We start from the raw sequence: 21,654 nt of genomic DNA, 5'->3' as shown, positions 1-21,654 counted from the left end.
AACCCTTGGGCATTCCGTACGGTGTCCGTAAACAGGGTCCGTATGTTGACGGTGGCATGTGCCGGTGCCAGCACTTGACGCAACTGCTGCCACTGGTCACCGGCCAGCGAGAACAGTGTTCCACTGGTTAGCGGATTTACGGTGGCGTTCGCATAGACACCACGATCCCGGAACTTGCCGAAGTCGCTCACCAACACACGCTCGATGAGATCCGAATCGATGGTGAGCAGCACGGGAGAGAAGAACAGATTGAAGCCACCGGCCGGTAGGTTTCGGGAGCGAAATTCGCGATACAACCGCTGCAGGATGATGGCCGTGTGATGGTCCGTCGATATGCCCCTCACATTTCCGTACAGCAGGTGTGCCGGTTCGTTGGTGGTTGGGATGCCATGCCGGAACCAGAACGTTCGCCGTCGCCGGAGAAACACAAAGCACAGGAGGAACGATGCGCTACCGAACGCGCTGAGGACCAGCGTCCACAGCGCCACCATTGTTGGAGCCCGTGTTGTCCACGAGGTACTGATGCAAGGAACCACCCTTTTTGCCGGCCAATCGCTCGATTTGGGAGATCGAGGTGCGAGGGAGGCTTATCGGAAGTGCTGAACGCGCTGATAGCATTTCGGACCGGTAACGGTACGTGCATGACGATAAACGGACGCGCAAAACAAACCGCAAACGCCGTCCTGGTTACGACTTATCGAGCGACTTAAGACATGCTCCGGGTGGACCGTTGGTGGACCTTTGGACAAAACGGCATCCACGTCACCGGCATCGACGACAAAGAGTTGGCCAGCGAGCAGTCGACCTAATTAAGTAGATTTCGCGATAATCACTTTAAGCTTTAAGCGCGGGAACTTATTGCTAGTATACAAGCTACTTATTATCTACATTCAGGGGCATTTAAGCATGCCATGGAAAATGTGTTATATTTGTGTTTGAGTGGAGCGACGAAGAGAATGGTTCCACTCGATGACAACAAGGATCTTTGGTTGCATCAATTACAGCATTTCCATTCGCACGACCTTTCTATACAGATTTCCATGAAACTAACCGGCTCATTACTCCAATTTCCTCTGATTCCTCCCACAGAACACCGTAGATAAACTAGTACAGCGTGCGAACGCCTCCATCCTGATCGGTACCTCGTCCTGGAAGGAACAGTTCGTTGAAGCCCTCACCGTCAGCGCCGGTAAGTACCGACCGGGTCTACGAGGGTTACCAGCAGCAGGTAGCTCACTAATGATCCCATGATCCATGCTTGTTTCCAGGCGACGATGACGGCGAGAACGAAGGCGAGGATCCACCGACGCCCAGCTGCATGGACTACATCATGCACTTTGTCACCCTGTTCTGGAAGATTATCTTTGCCTTTATTCCACCAACCGGTAAGTCCGCCTGGTATGCAACACGAACGGTAATGCTCTCGCTGCCAGCTAATGACCATCCGAGGCCGGCAGTAATGATAATGAAATTGATCTCAGAATACTTCACCGACGACTCGATTTTGCGATTGTTGCGAGCAGTTTTAACGATCCAAGTAAGCTAATTAATGTGACGCTTGCGGGCCTACTTTGTGCCGTGAAATGTCGACTCGTAAAACATCGACGGAATGTATTTGTGTTTTGTTTTGGCTTTGGCCGCAGGAGTAGAAGCCATTTCCCATGAAATTGCTTCACACCCACTGTGTCACGGTTCTGCATCGTCTTGTCATGAGCATCGGAAAGGAGCTACCCAGCAACATTTGCTCTCGCATTTGCCTCTAGGGTGAAGCTATATTTTTAGCGCACAATTTGTGGCGACAACTCGTTCACCGTGAGTCGTCCCACTCTCTGGGGGTCGTCTTCCAGCAAGAGCTCTCGAGTCGCCTCGAGGTCCGCAAAAGTCTGAAATGCTTTGTTTCAGCTGAAGCTTCGTTGTGTCTTATCGAGGGCGGGGGGGAGATCAAGGGATACTTTACATTTACCCTTTAGCATCCGTCATTAAGATGCCTCGCCGCACGATCAAGATGACAGCGTTAGTATGGTTGGTGACATTTTTGCAACAATTACGTCGTGCTTCGTCAGCAAAGGCGCGTCCCTGGGTCTCGTTATCTAGGCTTCGCACATCTTTATTGATTTCCCCAACCCCACCTCCCTCTGGTGGTGGCCATCAGTCAAGGTAAACTCGCATGTTTCTCGTAAATTTAGGCTCCTCCTGGGCGTGTTGTGCCGGTATGTTCGAAAGACAAACGGCAAGACAATGCGAAGCATAAAAAACTCATTCAAGTTCGTTAGCCCTCCGAGGGGTTGGTACGCGCGCAAGGGCGCACCAGCCACCACCAGGCACCAGGGACCCCCACACAGCCAGCACACAGCCCAGTCACAGGCAACGAACTTCATAACGACATTTTCGTTTGGACCGAAACCGGGAAGGGCACCGTTGCTCGATTAGGCGGAAAGGCAGTATCGCTTCCTTTATTGCTCACCTTCCAACTTCCTCATCGCCCTGCTCCTGCGCCATCGCCCTTTCTTTCCTCCCCTATTGGAGAAAAGGAAAGACGCGCACATTCGGCAGGAATGTTTCGATCCTATTACAACCCAAACAGTGGTGGGAAATCCCTTTTCCAAACTCGTTGCGTTGCCGTCGAGCGGAACGCTAACGGGAATGTTCCGGTGGGAATGTAGAAAATTCCATAAGGGACGCCAGGGCGGGAAATGTAGGGAAATTTGTTTCGCTTTTCCACCCTCGAACCACGAAGGAGAGGGCTTTGTGTATCGCTCATTCACTGGGGCGCCGCCTCCGGTCCTTTCAATTGTAGACACCGCTTCGTACCGTAAGAGTGTACTCTCGAGCAGCAGCGGTGTCTTGCAGGATTATGTTTCCACCATTTTCCTGCACCTTCCTTCGTTTTGTTCACAGAGCAGCAAGCACACAGCCATCGGTGAGCAGAAATTAAAACATTCCCAAATGCTTATTGATTCAGCATGTTATTGAACTTGTTTGCAAAGCCGAGGGAGAGAGAGAGAGGGAGAGGGAAGTGGTCGTTAAAATTTCCAAGAATTATGCGACTCGATGAATTATGCACGAATATCATACGGCATAGAGCATTAAATTACATTCCGGTCCTTCACTGGGACCTTGGACCTTGGAGTTCGGCAAACAGGACTGGACGATTGGCCCGTTGCGAACTATGCGAATGTGACCGGCTGCCCGACTACCGATGGCGTCGGTAGTAAATGATACAAATGGCGCTAGCAGCAGCAGCAGCAGCTGCACCATCATGCTACAATATAATCTGGAAATAATTTTCCCTCCCATGCTTTGAACTGGGCATCGTTTTATTTCGTTGGAAAAACGTTCGTCCCGGTGCCGGGAACGGTCCGCAAAACGGGAATGCATCTCGTTGGCCATTACGAAATTGAATTGCATTGAGCGGAGTTGGAACGGTGTGGACCGAATGTAGAAAATTCCGTCCCTCTCTGGAATCCCTAACCCACTCTGCTGTGCTGTCTGTGCCAGGTCCATTTACGGAACGATCCGTATGGTGTGCCGTACCGTTGCCAAGGGATGATGTACGCTGGTCAGCATGGCAAACATGGTTACTTGTCCGGAAAGAACGCACACCATGGCAAGTGTTCTGACAATGTAGAATCACGCCAAAGGCTAACGAAGGGAACGCTCGACATCGGACTTGCCACCAGTGGCTTGGCTTCATGCTAACACCAGTCAGCACATCAAAAACACCTCACAGACGATTAGAATGGTATCACTGTTGCCGCACGCCCCAGGGAGAGAAAGCTACACACACACACACATGCATGCATGCACGCACGCTATCGGATTATGAATAATCTGACAAGTTGTGGAAATTAATGGCTACTCCAGTAGCAGCAGCAGCAGCAGCATCGTCTTCTAGTGCTTCTGCAGTTTCTGCTGCTGTTGCTACCGTTGCTCGTTCTGGACGTTTGCTTCGATCAGCCAGTATTAGATGTTTATGAGAGCGAAACCTGCGAGCTGAGGTACTGAGAATGGGAGCACCGCCGAACGATTGATGCCTGGCCATCAATCATTCATCGCAGGATGGCTGGCAGGATGATGATGATGATGATGCCAACAATTCATCAATCTTTGTCCAATATTCCGGGCTGCGCTGCACACCGCGATACACACACACATGTTCTTGAGGGGCTCATCAGCAGCGTGTCGATGGTGCAACCGGCCAGCCTCCACGCTTGACATTACGGCATCAGCTGCGCTTCGCAACGCGAGTGAATTGCAAAACTCTTCTGCACACATGGAGCAGCATGGTGTATGGTGCGCAACATAAGCAAAAACACTTGTCACACGAAAGAGCGTGACAGAGAGAGAGAGAGAGAGAAGGAGAGAGAGAGAGAGAGAGAGAAAGAGAGAGAGAAGGATTGCGTTAACAGGAATCTTCTGCTTCTTGGTGTTCAAGAGTGTACGACGACAATCCGGTGTGCGCGTACCCGACTGCCAGACAGGATATTATCCCGTTACGCGACGTAAGGGACACATATGCATGGGCACACGCTGGAGTAGCAGTACGAGCACCGGAATGCATAAGGCGTGTGATGTTGTTCTTGTGTGCCCATCCGACATGTGGCCCTCTTGACCGACATCTTGAGATGGATCTACCTGCCTGCCTGCCTGGCAGGGATCTGCAGAGAGTGCCCATGTATCCATGTTCTGAGTAAATTTATTCATCATCAAGCAGGCGGCGGAGGGCCTCTCGAGTAGTTTGCTGGATCTATATTTACCTTCCCTCTATCGCTTGGAATTCATGTTGTTTTTTTTTTTGTTTTTGTTTTCGCTCGTTTCGCCCAACTCAACCCAGATATGTCCGGAGGCTACCTGTGCTTCATCGTGTCCATCTTCTGCATCGGTGTCGTGACGGCCATCATCGGCGACGTGGCGTCGCATTTCGGTTGTACGCTCGGCATCAAGGATTCAGTCACTGCCATCATCTTCGTTGCCCTGGGAACGAGTATACCAGGTGCGCAACTACTAGATCTTAGATCTGCCACAGAACAGGCTAGCTGCAGGTTGATTCAAGAGCGTCCTTTCCCTCTTGCAGATACGTTCGCCAGTAAGGTCGCTGCCATTCAGGATAAGTACGCCGATGCCAGTATCGGTAATGTGACGGGAAGCAATGCGGTCAACGTGTTCCTCGGTATTGGCGTCGCCTGGACGATTGCCGCCTGCTACCACAGCTTCCACGGTCGCTCGTTCGATGTCGAGCCCGGAACGTACGTAGAGCGATTTGTGTACCGTTGGCAATCAATGGCAAACTCTAATGCGCGCTCTCCAACCTTTTTTTTTTTTTCTCCAGGTTGGCCTTCTCGGTGACACTGTTCTGCTCGGAGGCACTGGTTGCCATTCTTGTGCTGGTGCTGCGGCGAAACCCGAAGATCGGTGGCGGTGAGCTCGGTGGTCCGAAGAAACCCAAGATCATTACGGCGATGTTCTTCTTCTCGTTGTGGATCGTGTACCTGCTGGTCAGCAGCTTGGAGGCGTACGGTATCATCAAGGGCTTCTAAGAAGGGCCTACTCGAGAGCGGACTCAAAGAGAAAGAGGCCAGAGAAGCAGTGCCCAACGCCACCGCCAAAACAAAAACCATTCAGACACACACAATCCAGACCAGACCAGACCCCACAACACAACGTCGAGCGCCATTTTCGACGATGATGCTTCCACCCGAGCTCGAGCGCGTCGTGGGACAACAATGCCTTCTCGCGACGAATTGTTACTTCTTCTGGTCGGTTTGGGGCCAAAACAGATGCCCGACACTGCTGCTTAAACAAAAAGACATCCAAATCGGACGCATCCAACCATCAACTGTCTTCGTCTGCTGCTAGCGTTCAACGGTTTGGTTGCGCTGAACATGCGCTTCAACTCAGACTCAAGCCGAACGGACGAAGCAGACCAATCCAAGGTGGAACGTGGCGACAGTATGGCCGCGCGTCATCAAGCGAGCGCCCTTCACCGACCTTTGCGCGAGCTGCTGCTCCTTGCGTGGCCAAGGGCCCACTCACTCACCATCGTCCACCCCGTGGCCGTCATCGCCGTGGCCGTCATCGCCGTGGCGGGCTACCACCGCCGTTTTGTTGTTTGATCCCCCTTTCCCTTTCTTTGTTAAGACTCGATTCTATCGATTTTAGTGACTTACTTAAGGGACTCGTTTTGTAAATGGCCTAGACATAAGAGCGACAGAATCAGCGGGAAGCAGCACTACTTAGAAGCAGCACCAGCAGCAAAGAAAATAGGGAAATATCTAGATGATTAAGAAGACGAGAATGACGAAGCGGAAGGAAGGAAAAGCCGAGGCAACGAGGCAATCGGAAAACCATATGCCAAATTTCTCCTAAACTAGTTTTCTATTAAAAGGCCCGCCATACACACACACACGCACACTCACACACACACTCAAACACACACATACAAACACCTTCCCTGAACTGTATGTATATGGAGGCCGATTAGAGTCACTGGAAGAATTTGGATGCGCGATGCGTTAGTGGCGAGTTCCGCTTGGTTTGCTGCTAGGATGCCAACATACGGCAAGCTATGGCAAGCAAACGGCACAAAGACACACGCGGGCTCGAGAGGCTTGTTCTAGTCAGCAATCACAACAGCTCTCCCCAACCCGAAAGGAACCAAAGATTATGCAGCTGCAGAAGGTGCAGAGCGCTCAAACAAATCGCCATCGCCAATCGGTATTCTTCGTGACATCCATGTATAACCTCCCTCATATTGCATCTGCGTATCGTGTACATAGAGCTCCAGTTACTGCACCTCCCTTTAGGTTAACGGTTACATTAACACCACACAAACACACACACTGATTGTGGTTTAGATTTGGATTCGCGACGCGGCGCGACGACCCTTCCTTGCTACTAACGGTGCGGCCCCACACTAATCGTAATCAATCGTTAAGGTGTTTTTTGTTTTGTTTTATGTTTTGTTTAACAACTGGCTCCGTAACGATGCTATCAGAACAACACGCTGGCTGCGTGTCAGAATGTGACAATCGATCCTCTTGGTAGACGCTTGGTACGGAACGCGGTATATCGCGCGCGCGCGCTACGACGAGCGCGCGCCATGTAGCCTAGTTTGGTAGTTGATTAGTAGCAGGTCCACGATTTTAGAGCCCTTTCTGAGGCGGTAGAACGGTAGACCAACAAACAAAAAACACACGGAAACATATCGTACTGCGACGCGTCCTCAACTCCCCGTACTTACAAACATGTCATGGTGGACCAATGCGTTGTTATCCTAAGGGAAGGCTCACGAAGGGTACGTTTCATCCATTTCGGTTGTCAGCGTTCCGTTCTTTACGTTTCTAGCTAACCAACGAAGCAGCAGGCGCTTTCAAATTGTTTTGTGCTCATTAAGATAGGAATGTGTGCGTGTGTTTTGTGCGTGTACGTGTACACGTATGTGTGTGTGTATGCGGCAGTAAGGATCGCAGGGTGTGGGGTGTTCGGTTCTGGTGTGTTAGAACACGCGAACGAAACGCTACAAAAGACGCGAAAGCCGCGATCATCGCTGCATTAGTACTACTAATACTCACCGATTGTGTTGTTCGAAACTAACCGTGTAGCATTGGGAAAACGGAACACACCTTCCGCCCAATGTCCATTAACAGTTCGTAAGAATTGGTCCCTTCTGCTGGACACATTCAGAATCGCAAATAATCTTCTCTTCACCACAATCCTCCCATCAACCTCAGAGGTGGAGAATATTTAACAACAGTTGAGAAATCAACAACAACAGTTAAAATCCAGGTCCTGTTCCATTTCTTCCATGTCCTGCATCAATAACCACGCTGGGCCAACAGCGTAAGACAGCGTTAGGCCTCTGTTGTAGCAGTAGTAGCATTAGTAGTTCATTAAGTCTCGTTTTAGGATATTGCAATTGTAGCTTGTAAGGTTTCCGTCGTCGTTGTCGTCGTCGACCATTGCGTAGCTACGGTGGGGTACGGGGGATTCTGTTATATTTATGTTTCTGATATTAGTAAGCAGTGTGTGTGCCTGTGTGTGTGTGTTGGGCAGCTATAACAGACACAGTCATGGATCAGGCAGGATCATGTAATCGAGATCAATCGGACCGTCTTAAATCTGCGCTCAAAAAGCTTTACTGTTCTAGACGGTTGGAGTTTATCTTGTCCCCTGTCGGCACTGTTATAGCAGCAGCAGTAGCAGCAGCAGCTCGCGATGTTTATTTGTTCCCCAACATGTTTTGCATTTTAGGTGCCACAGCCCATCAGCGGCAAGAGTAGCGGCTGCGTCGTCTGCTATCATTTTGTGCCGCTCTTCCGTCTCTGTACTAAACGTTACGGCTTGTGTTGCAATGGTAGTTGTTGGTAGCAGCGCCAAGAGGTGTTATTACGCGAGGATCGCCAGTCCACGTAGAACAGCATAAAACTGAGCGATCGATAGCGAAATAAAAGAAAACGAAAAGCAACAAATCAGGAGGCAGCGAAGCGAACAATACAAAAAAAAACTAGCAAAAGACGATTGATAAACTCTAAGTATGTAGCATATTAAACGATAGTTGATCGCAGATGGCAAATCGGAAAAGGATTCGCGGAACGCGCAGAAAACGGCTCGAAAATAAGGTGGTGAAGGATCGCTTGATGATGTAACATGAGAAAAGCGTACCGAATAAACAAGAAACCATAAAATCGGATGAGTTTTGACCAAAAGGTGGATCCCACTTATGTGCCACCACAGCGAGAGCAGCAGCAACACCAGCAATGGCAGCATGTTTAGCGAAAATCGAAATCGAATCCCCATTGTTAGATATATCTATCGCTGTCAGCTATCAGTGTGGTTTGCCCTCGAACCTCGAAGCTCTTCTTCTCTTAGCTGTACCACGCTTGAGGTCCTTCTCTTGCAACTTCTACTTCTACTTCTTCTCGTCATCGATCAACAAACAATAATTATCCATTAATCGTACTATCATAACACTTCTCGATGTTTCCATGTGACGCCTAATCAATTCTGTACGCGCTATTGTGCGTGAGTGTGTGTGTGTGTGTGTGTGTGTGTATGAGCGCGCGTGTGTGTGTCGATACATCTAGATCAATATACTAGCCATTGCTGTGTGTGTCGCGCCAACTGCGTCAAAGTAGAAGAAAATCCTTTCGCATCTTAAATCACTTCTCACGACATTTTCTACTACTATCTCCAACTTACTATCGCTGAGAGTATGTGCAAAACCTCCAAAACACACATACGCGGTCACACATTCACACACACACACACACAGACTCACGCACAGATAAAGAATGGGGAAATGTGAAAAGAAAATGGCACAGCAGCGTTCGAACAGAGAGTCCGAGAGGTGGCGTAGCCAGTCGTCGTACTACACTCCCACGTTTTTTATGTGAATACACTCGTTGTTGAAGATTGACGCGTGATCTCGCGGAAACGGAGCAATGTTCATTGTTAGACCAGCAGTTTTGCCAGAACGCGGCAACACGTTTATACATACACCCTCTCTACTGGATATACATAACGAATAGCTAAAGAAGAAAGTATATATACACATACTTATACATATACATATACATATATACATATATATATTTATAGGAGATGAAACAATACAATTCCCCAACCAACCATCCCCCCGCCCAAAAACAAACGGAAAATGTCACCGAACAAGAACAAGAACCACAACAAATGGGGAAGCAAGAAACGGCGGCAAGCGATACATCTTCCACTATCCTCATAGCTCTTCTTAATCGATGTTGAAATTTTAGCTACTTAAGAGAAAGAGAGAGAACAATACGGACCGTACGGTACTAGGTGAAACCTGTAGAGCTAACACCAAAGAGCTACCGCATTATGCCCCGCATCGCGCTTTCAATGAGACGAAATTTAAACGAAACTGCAAAAAAAAACTCGATCGATATCTCTTCTTCTATCTTGTAACTTTACCCTTCTTACAAGCTCGTCCCTTTGGCGTACCTTTGCTAAAACGTTTATCTTTCCGAATAACATTTTGTGAACTCATTCTCAAATTCTCTAATCACTACACCACCAACCGCCAGCCAGCGGTGGCGAACGAACAACCAATTCTACTCTTTAAGCTAACAAAGCTAAAATTAGACTTAAGCAAATCGAAACGGACACCGGAAGCGAGCGGAACCCATTATCAGGGCAGTGTTGCCAGGCCAGGCCAGGCCAACGAACCAAACACTTTATTGCGGAAATGAAATGGACAGATAACGGAGAAACTGAGAAGGGGTAGATCTTCGCCAGACATATTCGCCTACTACATAGCTTACTACACTTAACCGTTCTAAAAATCCTTTCATGTGTGTTTGTGTGTGAGAGAAAAAAAGAGAGAAAAAGAGAAGAGAATGTGTGTGTGGGTGTGTGTGTGTATGTGTGTGTCAACCAACCAATCAATCTTTAATCGCGACCATTACATCTCAGCAAAAACTTCTTCCTCCCTCCACTTTTCGCGACTGCGATTTCTCTATGTGGTAGTAGTTGTAGTAGAGTACTAGCCGGCGGTTCTCATGCGAGACGCGCGCAAGAATCCCCAGACCCAGACCATACTAGAGAGTAGGCGATGCACGAACCTCATGTGAAGCGCTGGGTGGGTTATCCAATTTGTATGGAAAATGTTCAAGCAGGCCAAGAATGGGCGTGTAAAGTGCGTTGTGTGGGTGTGTGCGTGTGTGTTGTCGATGGGGCCTTGGGATGTGGCGGACTTGAGCGAGCACTGCTGCAACTGCCTAATCCCCGGTGCCAATTGCAATTGCGAATGTCATGGTTTCGAATGTGGTTTCGTGGCAACCGTGATTAGGCAGATATTAAACGCATTCGCTCCATTTTTTTCCTGGCTCCCCCCAAACTCATTCACTCGCACGCGCATTCACTTACAACACCACGTGCTGTCGGTGTGTTTGAGGAGACGGAAAGACAACTGGAAGGTGTACTATAAGGGATGATTGGAGTGGAAAGCGTGAGTGGAGTAGGAATTTGCCAATAGAGATGACAGGGAAGATGACGTAGCCAGTGTCCAGACTCAGGCAGCAAGGCGCAGGCCTGCCAGAATGTGCGAATGTTTAAAATTTGTTAAAGTTTTCTGTTATTAAACCAGAAGGAAAGAACTCGCCTAGATGCCCCCTCCCCCGCCCCCCCCCCCCTTCCCCCTTCCCACGGATGAGAGAAGTTATAGTACGCCGAGGGCATATGCAGAAACGATCGAGGAAGGGCATTGGTATGCCGTTAGTGCGGGGCATCGAGCGATGCCGTAAGGACAACGTTGAATGTAAGATGGTGAAAAGCAAATAAAATGATTATTTAAAAAAAAATCACAAAATGATGTTGCTAAATCAATGGGATCGTCGCTGGAGTAGGTAAGTGCAAGAAGGATCGAAGGAGAACTAATCCAAATCATCTTGAGGATTTTTTGCAGAAACCGTTTTCCAAAAACAAATCGCTTCGTATTTAAACAGTACCATATTCGCAGAACTTCATATTCGCGATCTTGCTTTTGTTCGCAAGACAGACGTCAACCTTAGTTGAAATCGAAACAACCTGATTGGCGTCAAGGTGTAAATTGAATGTTTTTTTCTTTCGTAACATGTGTCTTGTGATGAAGAGACACGAAGACGACGTAATCAAGTTCACACAGTGAGTCAAGTAATTCTTTAAAATAGTAAACTCACTTCAAGTTCAATTGTTGCCGATCATTGAGAAACGGGAATTCAAAACAACGATCAAATAAATTACATATCTCGTTGGATATCATTACCTCAGAAGTTACATTACATAAATGATACCACGATCTGCGAATCTTTATGCATGCGACTTTATACACTGTATAATCCTTACTCCTGGACAATAATCGAAAGGCTTTCAATGCGTCCTTGGATCATGTGACCGCAATCAATGCGATGAACACGTTTACGACTCTACCAGAACGAAATACGCAACGACAAAGGCAGAACCACGTGCTGATCGAGCTAGAATGTTCCAATACAGCCCCACAAAGAACTCATTATCGCTCCGAATTTCCGAATCTACTTTATTCTCCACTTCCTGGTTTATTGCATTCCGCCTGGTAACAACAGTACAACAAACCCCAAGCCCCAAGCCCCAAGTATAGCACCAACATCGTACCACCATTTGCTGGTCGAGAAGCAGGCACGCGACAAACAGAGGCGCATCTCGACGGTTGTCTCGGCTGATTATGCTCGGCATCTAATCATCCTAGCGCATTAGTTCTTCTACTCTTCGCTCCTAATCACCACACTCACCACGGTGCGTTACTTGATAATCCCGTGCCGCCGGACAATCGGTTGGTAATTTTCACTCATAATCATTTGATACGATGTCCTGACCTTAAGGCAAAGGTCCATCGCAGAGTTGCAATTGTACTACTCTACCTTACTAACTCACAAAACTGAAACACACTGACACACACACACAAACACAAACTTAAGTACACATCTGACACCTAGGGACGCCTCTTTCTATGATAGCCTGCTTCGAGCGTTACCGGCGGCTGCCAGGAGCGTCACCAGAAAGACACTAGCCAGCGATTGAAGACGGCTAGTACCGCTGGTCGTGGTTTCCGTTGCGATCGTAGTAACCGTCGTATCTAGTACCGTCGTATCAGGCACCGTCGTATCGGGCACCGTCGAATCGGTCGCTGTAACCGATTCGGTCGATACTTCCGTCGTTACGCTTTCCGTTTCGGTGGTAGCTGTCGTAGATTCGGGGGTGCTGCTTTCAGTTGTAGTAACGGGGGCAGCAGTCGTAGTAGTTACTGTTATTTCGACTGTAGTACTCTCCGTTGTTGCCGCAGCCGTTGTCGTAGTAGTTTGTGCGATCGATGCAGTAGTACTTTCAGCTGTTGTTGTTCCTGTAGTACTCTCAGCCGTCTCAGTCTCAGTCTCAGTAGTAGCCTCAGTCGTCGTAATAGGAGGCTCTGGGGTATCTTCCTTTGGCAACTCTGCGGATTAGATCAGACAAAACGATCACACTATAGATGTAGAGCTAATCAACGATCCACGAAGAGCATTGCTCAATTAGCTGAAGCTAGAGGCACCTACGATTTAAATTCGGCTCGTTCAAATCGATCGCAGACAAACCCGTTCCATTGGCCGCGGATCGCGTTAATTGTTCAGCGCTTATTATCAAAGGATTCCTAATTCAGATATAAAAGACACAGATCAGTGAGGGTGAGGAAACGCAATGGTGCAAACGATGCTCTGCTCTGAGCCACGACGCCACTTGGCACTCTAACCCAGCAACACAGCTACGCGATCGTACCTAGTGGTCTCCACCGGTCCAGCTGTGGCCATAGTCACGAGAGCCACCGCCATAAACCACAACACTCCTAGCCGTGCCATCGCGATCCAAACTGATATTCCAAAAGCAAAACACCGTGTGTGTGTGTGTGTGCGTGTTCTGTGACACTCTACTGCTCACTGCACTGCTCACTCCCAACCACTAATCGGATCAGATCGGACCAACCTCACACCTGCCTCGACGAACGCGAACTGTGAATTGGTCCCGGCCGGTCGCAGCCTTTATGAGAAAAACCTATCGGCCGGTCGTCTATAGTCTTCTTTTTCCCCTTTGCGCACCGACCATTGGCACGATATGACGCGCAGGGCTTGTGTGTGTCTGTGTATGTATGTTTGTGTGTCTGCCGGTGTGCACAAAGGCCCCCACAAACGTGAGATAAGTAAGTCTACCACTAGTACCCGTTGTGCCCTGGATACGAGCAGAGCTGATGGATGAGAAGGCGAATGAGAACGCACGCACGCACTCCGCCCGCATCCCAAAAAAGGGAACTGGAACCGAATGGTGCATCCTGCAGCATTCTTATCGTGCGACCTGAGACATCGGTGCACCGCGCGTATCGATCGCGAAGGTCACCAACGGTACACGGTGCGCCACTCTCATTAGAAGGCCCTCCATGGTCACGGTCACCTGCACATGTGTTGTGTGTGTGTGTTGTTCCGCAACGCATCTCGCGGCTCGGTGCGACTCTGCCCTTCAGCAGTGCCGTATACCCCTTTAACCGATCGATCGATCGATCGAATGTAAGGAGGGGGGGAGGGGGGGGGCAACACCGACCGGGGAACTGATAAAAAATGTAAACTCCAGCCGCCCAAGTTCCCATACCATGCCATGACACTTCGTCCTTCTTCAGGTATATCGACAAAGCGATATACCCCCCTTATATCTGCTGATGGCTAGGCTAATTGGCCATCGCGGTGGCCCCAGACACCACTACGGCGGTGAATCACTCCCGGACTTCCGCCCAGTGACCCAGTGGGATGCGTGTCAGATTTTTGCACTTCGGGAAGCGCTTATCAGGCGACCCGTCGACGGGCAATCACAATGCAATACATATCAAACCGTTATTGTCAAAGTAGCTGAGAATGTAGAGCAGATGCAGCGGACGACATCAAACGGTCTGCTAAGTTAGCTGTTAGTAATTGGTATCATAATTAAAAAGTTATCAAGTTCAAGTCACTCCATTTTATGTGCAGATGACAATTTGATTCCGGAACCTCGCCACCAAAAAACGCGTTGGTCCCATTTCTTTATTGGGCTCTTCATTGGCGATATAAAACATTTAGGGATTCTATCATTTCTTCTACACCGAACAGGAAATTTACACAAAAGATAAAGCGTATCGCAAGCGATAACGACAGTTCCGGTTTTGCCAACTAATCCGGCACTGGAGTCTATTTAAAGTAGTCGTTTGAATCATTGCACCAATTCTATAGTAGCCTGGGAATATTGGTCGAAAAAAAGTCGTCGATTTGGCAACTGAAGTCTAATGACATTAAATATAAAAAAGGTAAGATTAGTAGGCCTAAACCATAAACCATGTGACAGTAGAGAATAATTTATCAAAAAGAGGGTCATAAGTTCAACAGAGAACGCATCTACTACCTTTGGTTTGCTGAATTTCAACTGGAATTTAGATCAAAATAAACGAGAAACGCCTATGAAGAGAAAATGCTATCTACCATTTCCATGCAACACAATCAAAAGAATTCATTGAATTCTATAGCAGTTACGGAAAATATTACTTACTCTAAACCAAACTCTCAGTCTCTCCATAGTTCTTGCTAGCGTTTCTTGCAACAACGAAAGCCTTATATCGCACAGCTTTTAACGCGCTTGTGGACCAACATACTATGCTTGAGTTACAAGCTGTTGGAATTTTCTTGTTCTCCATTAAAGCACCCCCGAAACCGTATCGCTCTTATCAGCTGTTTACCGAGCGGCGCTGCACCAAAAACAACTCTCAACTGTCTTTGCTTCGTTTAATTGAAAAAAAACGCTGCTCGCAGAACCTGAAATACGCACTTCAGTGTGCGAGCATTCAGCATAGGATCAGATGTAATCGAGTGACAAACATCAAACGGGATTGTTCGTCACTAAAAAGGCAGCGCGCAGGTCAATTATCAACGCAATGACTAGACGGAAGTTCAACCATCGCGCTTCCATCGATCGTGACCATGAAAGTGTAGCAAATTTGGTGCCCATCAGCGGCACAGGTCATCACAGTTCACGCTTATCGGGCACCACACAGCACGGCTAAGCGATCCGGCAGTGACGCGTTGCACAGCGCGTTACGTCGTCAATCACCGCTAGGGCGACGGAATCGGATCGAATACTCAGATCGTCGCTCAGCCTCACAGCCTCGTTCAGGTCGTTAGAACACTCAATTGCACCACGCTACCGGTGAGTCTCTGAGTCCAGCATCCGGCGCTGTTCTCTACTCTCGAACGAGAGCGAGCGAGTATCTCCCACTAGCTCATCAGTGCGTCACTAATACCATCAACTACGGCGTTCACTGTAAGGGAACCGGCACTAGTCTAGTATAAAACCGGCGCGTTCTAGTCGCATAAGCAGCAAAGAATCAAGTTCGTTCGCCCAGCGCTGCTACGATCGGCAGCATCAGTAGCAGATCATCAGATCACTGTGGCTGTGCTACGAGTGTGCGCGCGTAACGACGCCAGCGCAGCGTAGCCCATTTGGAGTAACAAGCGCGGCAGTCAAACAATTCAGCGAGTCTTGCGTTTTTACCAAGAGTGCATCCACTTCGCAAATCGTACTTTGCTACCTCCCCTACGTTACTGGAGAGTGTGTATCACGACCAGCGTAGCGGTCAAACGAAAACCCCCAAAACAAAATGACGATCAACGAGAGGACATCGCTGCTGCCGAAGGACTACCAGAAGAACTACATCATACCGATGCCGCAGGACGACGAGAACAATAATGTCAGCGATAGCAACAATAACAGCAACAGCATGGACAATGACGTACTCCGAGAGTAGTAAGTATTGTTCTCCTATAGCTAAACACAGGCGATGGTGTAACACCAGAGGTACACGAATACGCGTGCGGTACACCATCGCTGCGATGATATCGAGATCCGATATCTGCCTTTTTTTCGAGGTTGTTAAACATTAAGTGAAGTGATGTCAAGCGGCACCGCACCGTTATCACAGAGCTGATAAGCAAAATGGAGAGAAACACCATTTTTGTGCAGCCATTCAGCATTTCGGCGTCACGTATTTGGTTCGCTAAAGCCTCCTCAGGGTTAATATCCTGTTCGATGTGATGATATTTGATTTCTGTGATGGGGAGGGGGGGGGGGGGTAGCCCCACCACTCACCAGGCTTTTCGTTTCGTTCTTTCTCGTGCCCGTGTATCGTGTGTTACGGAGCTCATAGCCAAGAGCGGTAGCTGTAAACCAACAAATCTAATCCCTTTGATATCGAGCGAGCAAATCGGCCATAAATTATACGATACAAGCAGCTCGCGGCTGAGATTGCGATAACACGAAGCGCGATCGGCCTGTTGCGCGGGATTGCAGTGGCGCATTGCACTGCGTTGCTGTCACTTGGGTGTTGGGGAACGGATCTTGATTCAAGCGGTTCATGAAAAGAGAAAATAGGAAGAAGAAGAGTCTCAAAGGAAGGCCTTATGGAAGGCCAACAGATGCAGATACTAATACGATCTTTCTCTCTTCGTCTCTCTTTCTCCCACAGTGACAGCTTCGCCTTGACGAAAGCTGAGCTGAACAAATACATTGACGATCCGTGGTGGGTCCGGATGCGGTACGGATGTTTCGTCACCTGCTGGATCGTGTGCCTGGTGGCGCTTGCCATTTCCCTCTACATAGCGGGCGATGCGGTCCAGCACGGCTATTGCATTACACGCGAGACGGTCACGAACGCTAGTACTACGCCCGTCGCAGCAGTCAACATATTGCCGGTCAGCAGCAGCACTGGCGCCGGTGCGGGCGGTGATCAACCATCGTCTTCCATCGTCTTTGCGCTGCTCAGCGGACAGCAGGTTGCCTGAGTGCGTTACGCAAAGGGCGCAAAAGGATTCTAAACACATTTTGCCGCATTTTATTGCTGTGATCGGCGTGACTCAGTCTCGCCGCGACACTCTATTTATTATCAATCACCGATAATTTGTAAATAGTAGTTTTCTTATCGCACACGCTCTACGCTCTAAGGCGAGAGGAAAGGGCAGTTACCGGTACGGGAACCGGCCAGCCAAGATCAGATGGAAATGATGCAATACTCGAATGCAAGCACGTCATGGTGCCTGATCATCACCGAGCCGCTTGTGGGCCCGGGCGAACTCCCTCAGCAATGACATTGACACCGCGTAATCAAATCGCGTGAAAAGGAACCCCACGCCGCCGCGTACATCGTCACGGCACATTGTTTGACATTCCACGAGGACACTCGATCATTCGATCGATCGAATGGACAGCCGACGCCGCGAGCTAGCGTGGGGATATTAGGAATAAAATAAAAGACAACATTGTTTATACAACACAACATAAACCAACTCGTGTTGAGCAAATCTATTCCAGATTCAAGGATTTGGTCGATCAATTATCATTATGTCGTAGAATGGTGAAGGTTAAACGCTCGTTTGACGTACCAACGGTAAGCCAAGTCGAACCAAGATTTAATGACAAAACAAAACATCGAACAAAAGTCCGGAAATCTTCCACCGACCAACGTTCCCGTCGGTAATCAGTCCGGGAGCGCCCCTGGGAGACGCCTTTCGGTAGAATTCCATCGCCGACGCTCGTCGTCATCAAGAATCGATTCCGTTCCGACGGAAGGCGCAAATCTTCCGTAACCGCGACCGAAGGTCAAGGTTCTACGGATGGGCATTCCTCGCGGCTGTTGCGCACAACGGAAACACCATCGGGCTAGTCCCCATCCAGCCAGCGTAATTGTCGGCTCGACGTTATCAACGTCACACGTCAGCCACGGTAAAGCCGGTCTTTCGTCGTTTCCTGGTCTTTCGCCGCGCAGAAGCTTCCGATGATGCGCAATGCGTTGTGCCGCGACCGTTGATGCGAGATAGTGCGCGTCGTCGAGTGCATCTCGTTCCACGAGCGAAGATCTTATTAATGATGTAACATTTGTTTGTGCTTTAATCAGACAGAGTCGCGATCGTGCTAATGGAAGGACGATCGACTTTGTCCGGCTGGCATGCGGGAAATCCTTCCAGCGAATTCCGTCAACATTGCGGTGGAATAACAAAGGAATCGCGAAGAAAGGCAATGATAGGCGAAGAGAGGGTGAGTCATTGTAAACAAACGGGATGTTCGAAGGTGAAAGTTCTATGGACTTTTGGAAGCTAATGTAAGACATTGTAAGAAATTGAATAACAAATATTATATGATGGTGTATAACACTATTTAATAAGTGTTTAAACATCGCCAATTGTTATCAGAAAGAATAGCGATTTGAAAGTCGTAGTAGGCCAATAGATTGCATTCAGATACACTCAGATCTAGTATGCCTGAATCTAGTTAACTTAGATAGGATTGTGTTTTTTTAAAACATTATGTAAAGGCGAAAATTAAAGTAAAAAGTAAAATTAATTTAAAAAGTTAACTTATAACATGGTAGAAAGAATCACAATTCCCAAAGGTTTCGTTCATTGCAAATAAAAATCTAAAATACAAAATTGATTAAGAAATTGATTTTAACATACATAAGAACGGGCGAGTCGTATGTATACCTAAACAAAAGGTTGAAAAACGCTAACAGGATAAATAGCGAGTTTTATGCTAATGAAAGTGTTCTTATATCTTTTATCTGCTCACCGAACAAGAAATATTAAAATTAAAAAATTTAAAAAACAGTTTTTCAAACATCGAAAATTTATTTCACCTACCCTTGGAACCGTTCGATTCACCCTCGCCATCCCCAACAACGATCCAGAGAGTATTAATTAAACACTTCCCACCGCACAGAATCTCTAGCAAATGACGATACGAAAGATGTCCAGTGCGGAGAACAAACGACGACGCTCGAGTATCCTGTATTCCTGTTACACTTGGAAAAACCCATACAGCCGCAGAATCCCCCAGCTCAGCTGGCTCATCATGAAGTGGGGGGGGGGCGTCCCACTCACTCCGCAGCACAAAAACCAAAACCGCCCGACCGTCCGTCGACCTCAAACAGCAACCTACTCGCTGAATCGCTTTTGCCAAACCAAAAACCCAACACATAAAACGTAGCAAGCGTTGTAGCTCAGATCCCGTTTCTAGCAGGCCAATAGCCTCGTGGATCCCCTCCCTAACGAAGGTCCTTCACAACGGGGAAAAGGGTGCTATAGTGCTTGGCACTAATTAAAAGCCTGAGGCCCGAAAACCGGGTTTTAACCGTTCACCGAGGATACAGTGAACGGCGCAAGCAGCGTTTTCACTCATTAAGCCCGTGTTTCAACCGGTCCCCAGACATGGCCAGTAGGTAGCGTAAACCATCCCCATCTTCCTCGTTCCACCCACCGCCCCCCCCCACCCCCCCCCCTCGATTCCCCCTCGCCACCCCTAGCACATCCGGTCGACACGTGCGCCTAGATAACACCGGAGCACGAAGGAGGCGAAGGAGCAGGGACGAACCGAACGCACACAGACTTAGAGAACGACCAAGCGTTTAATTACTCGCCACCACCCCCATCCCTCGTACGGTCCAACATGGCAGCAACCATGCGCGTCTTCAGGAAGGACAAATGATGAGAAATCCCTCTCGCTGTGCGAGTCACGTTCCGCATTCGTTCGGCGAAGTTCATTCGTTTGTAGTCGACGACGACGGCAACGGCGGCGACCGTTTGCTGGAATGGTTCTGGAGCTGACGGCGATGGTCAGCAGTCGTCCTGTCAGTGCAGTACAACGCCCAACAAACGAGGGAAAGACAAGGAGGTTAATCGACGATAGCGTACCGAGGGACTTGCTACGATTGCTTCTCTCTATGAATTAGGATGTGTGTGGAGTGGGGGTGGGGGGCAGTATCAGGTCCGCCGTTCTCAGTTCGTAGCTTCAAAAGCCGTAGTCGAAATGGATCTGAGTTTCGTATTGCCGTAGGAAGGATACTCACTATTCCTATGGAAATATTTGAGGATATCGTTATCCAATTCGAAATTGTTATTCTTTCTTTAAAAAGAAATTACTAAACATTTAACACTAAAGAAGATTTATGAAGAACACATCATAATGATCATTTATATAGACCTAATTGTAAATTGGTCTATCGTAACGAATTTCTAAACGAAACAGAAACAAAGCGTCGACGGCAATGGTGTGATTACCGTCCTTATAACGTACAACATCCCCGTCTGCCCGTCGTTCAAAATAATTAATAGCCAACACACGACAGGACGCGTCCCCTGCGGCACATAAACGTCCGGTGTTCCGGCCCCTTTACCAAAGGTGCGACCATTAGTGTCGCCGAGCAGCACTAGGTACAGGGCGGCCGTTCTTCGTGAGCGGCGATAAATTTTCTTCGCTCACTGGCGCTGTCACAGTACCGGGCGAGCATGCGTCACAACAGTACCGGCCGCATCCCGATCACCCGTTTTTTCTTTGGTGCGTAGGAACGAGATGGCATCACCGGGTCTCGGGTGTCGCGTATGTACTGTACACCAGTGTACATATGCTACCGCGTCGCGCACTGTTACGCGTGCTGTTTGTTCTTTGTGTGTGCCGTGCGGTGCGATAAGAACTGCACTATACAAGGGTGTGCTCGCTCTACCCCCTGCTATATATACACACACACACACACACCTAGCCACGCATACCAGCGCGAGGACACGAGTGATACGAGACGGTTTGGTTGTATGTATTTATTGTGGGGACCGATTTCCGACCGTGTACCTCCGGCAAGTGGTGGGCGCCTGGTTGAATCCAAGGTAGGGGAGTGAAATGTTTGTCGCCCAACAGGGAGCTGCTTCTTTTTCTTCCTCCTCCTCCTCCTCCTCCTCCTACGATGCAGGTATTATTGAGCTGGGTATGCGGCGATGCATTGGGAAAATGACGTTTTATTGCCAAATGCAAGAGCATTCCCAGCATCACGAACACGACAGGTGGAGGAAAAGGAACGAGTCAACCGACGGTCGGTACTGCTCATGCGCCATGCCGAGAATAGGGAATCTCGGTCCAGGACGGACATGAGATGGTGGACGTTTTTTTACTGATAACTTGCAAAGGGAATTAAATTATTGAAAAATTTAACTAGTATTTTCATTAATTTTTTATCATGAGTTTTTTTTCATTTTTAACATTTAAAACAAATTTCCCACGAACAGCTAATCCAAATACCAATATTCG

The 21,654-nt window shown here is 48.4% G+C and overlaps 3 protein-coding genes across 8 annotated transcripts in view; 2 read left to right on the top strand and 1 right to left on the bottom strand.

Moving 5' to 3' along the window:
- LOC125951114 (sodium/calcium exchanger 3) overlaps nucleotides 1-11,297 on the top strand; it is a 121,516-nt gene extending 110,219 nt beyond the window's left edge. For all 6 annotated transcript variants that reach the window (XM_049679714.1, XM_049679708.1, XM_049679711.1 and 3 more), the window contains 5 exons: nucleotides 1,090-1,189; nucleotides 1,269-1,385; nucleotides 4,835-4,993; nucleotides 5,075-5,246; nucleotides 5,330-11,297. In XM_049679714.1, the coding sequence (XP_049535671.1) occupies nucleotides 1,090-1,189; nucleotides 1,269-1,385; nucleotides 4,835-4,993; nucleotides 5,075-5,246; nucleotides 5,330-5,537 (756 nt within the window). In that variant the 3' untranslated portion in view covers nucleotides 5,538-11,297. The remainder of the gene's footprint in view (nucleotides 1-1,089; nucleotides 1,190-1,268; nucleotides 1,386-4,834; nucleotides 4,994-5,074; nucleotides 5,247-5,329) is intronic.
- A 737-nt stretch (nucleotides 11,298-12,034) lies between these two features.
- LOC125951210 (uncharacterized) lies at nucleotides 12,035-13,519 on the bottom strand. Its single transcript, XM_049679877.1, has 3 exons — nucleotides 13,300-13,519; nucleotides 13,080-13,174; nucleotides 12,035-12,979 (listed from the first exon to the last, which is right to left on the bottom strand). The coding sequence occupies exons 1-3, from the start codon at nucleotides 13,377-13,379 to the stop codon at nucleotides 12,498-12,500; spliced, it is 657 nt and encodes a 218-aa protein (XP_049535834.1). The 5' UTR covers nucleotides 13,380-13,519; the 3' UTR covers nucleotides 12,035-12,497.
- A 2,401-nt stretch (nucleotides 13,520-15,920) lies between these two features.
- Nucleotides 15,921-19,104, top strand: LOC125951226 (uncharacterized). Its single transcript, XM_049679902.1, has 2 exons — nucleotides 15,921-16,335; nucleotides 17,054-19,104. Exons 1-2 carry the CDS (start codon nucleotides 16,190-16,192, stop codon nucleotides 17,367-17,369), a joined length of 462 nt encoding a protein of 153 aa, XP_049535859.1. The 5' UTR covers nucleotides 15,921-16,189; the 3' UTR covers nucleotides 17,370-19,104.
- The last annotated feature ends 2,550 nt before the right edge of the window (nucleotides 19,105-21,654 follow it).

Source organism: Anopheles darlingi, chromosome 2 (genome assembly GCF_943734745.1).
Source record: "Anopheles darlingi chromosome 2, idAnoDarlMG_H_01, whole genome shotgun sequence".
NCBI lineage: Eukaryota > Metazoa > Arthropoda > Insecta > Diptera > Culicidae > Anopheles > Anopheles darlingi.
Note: the sequence above shows the minus strand (reverse complement) of the source record. Positions and strands in the feature narration are given on the sequence as shown.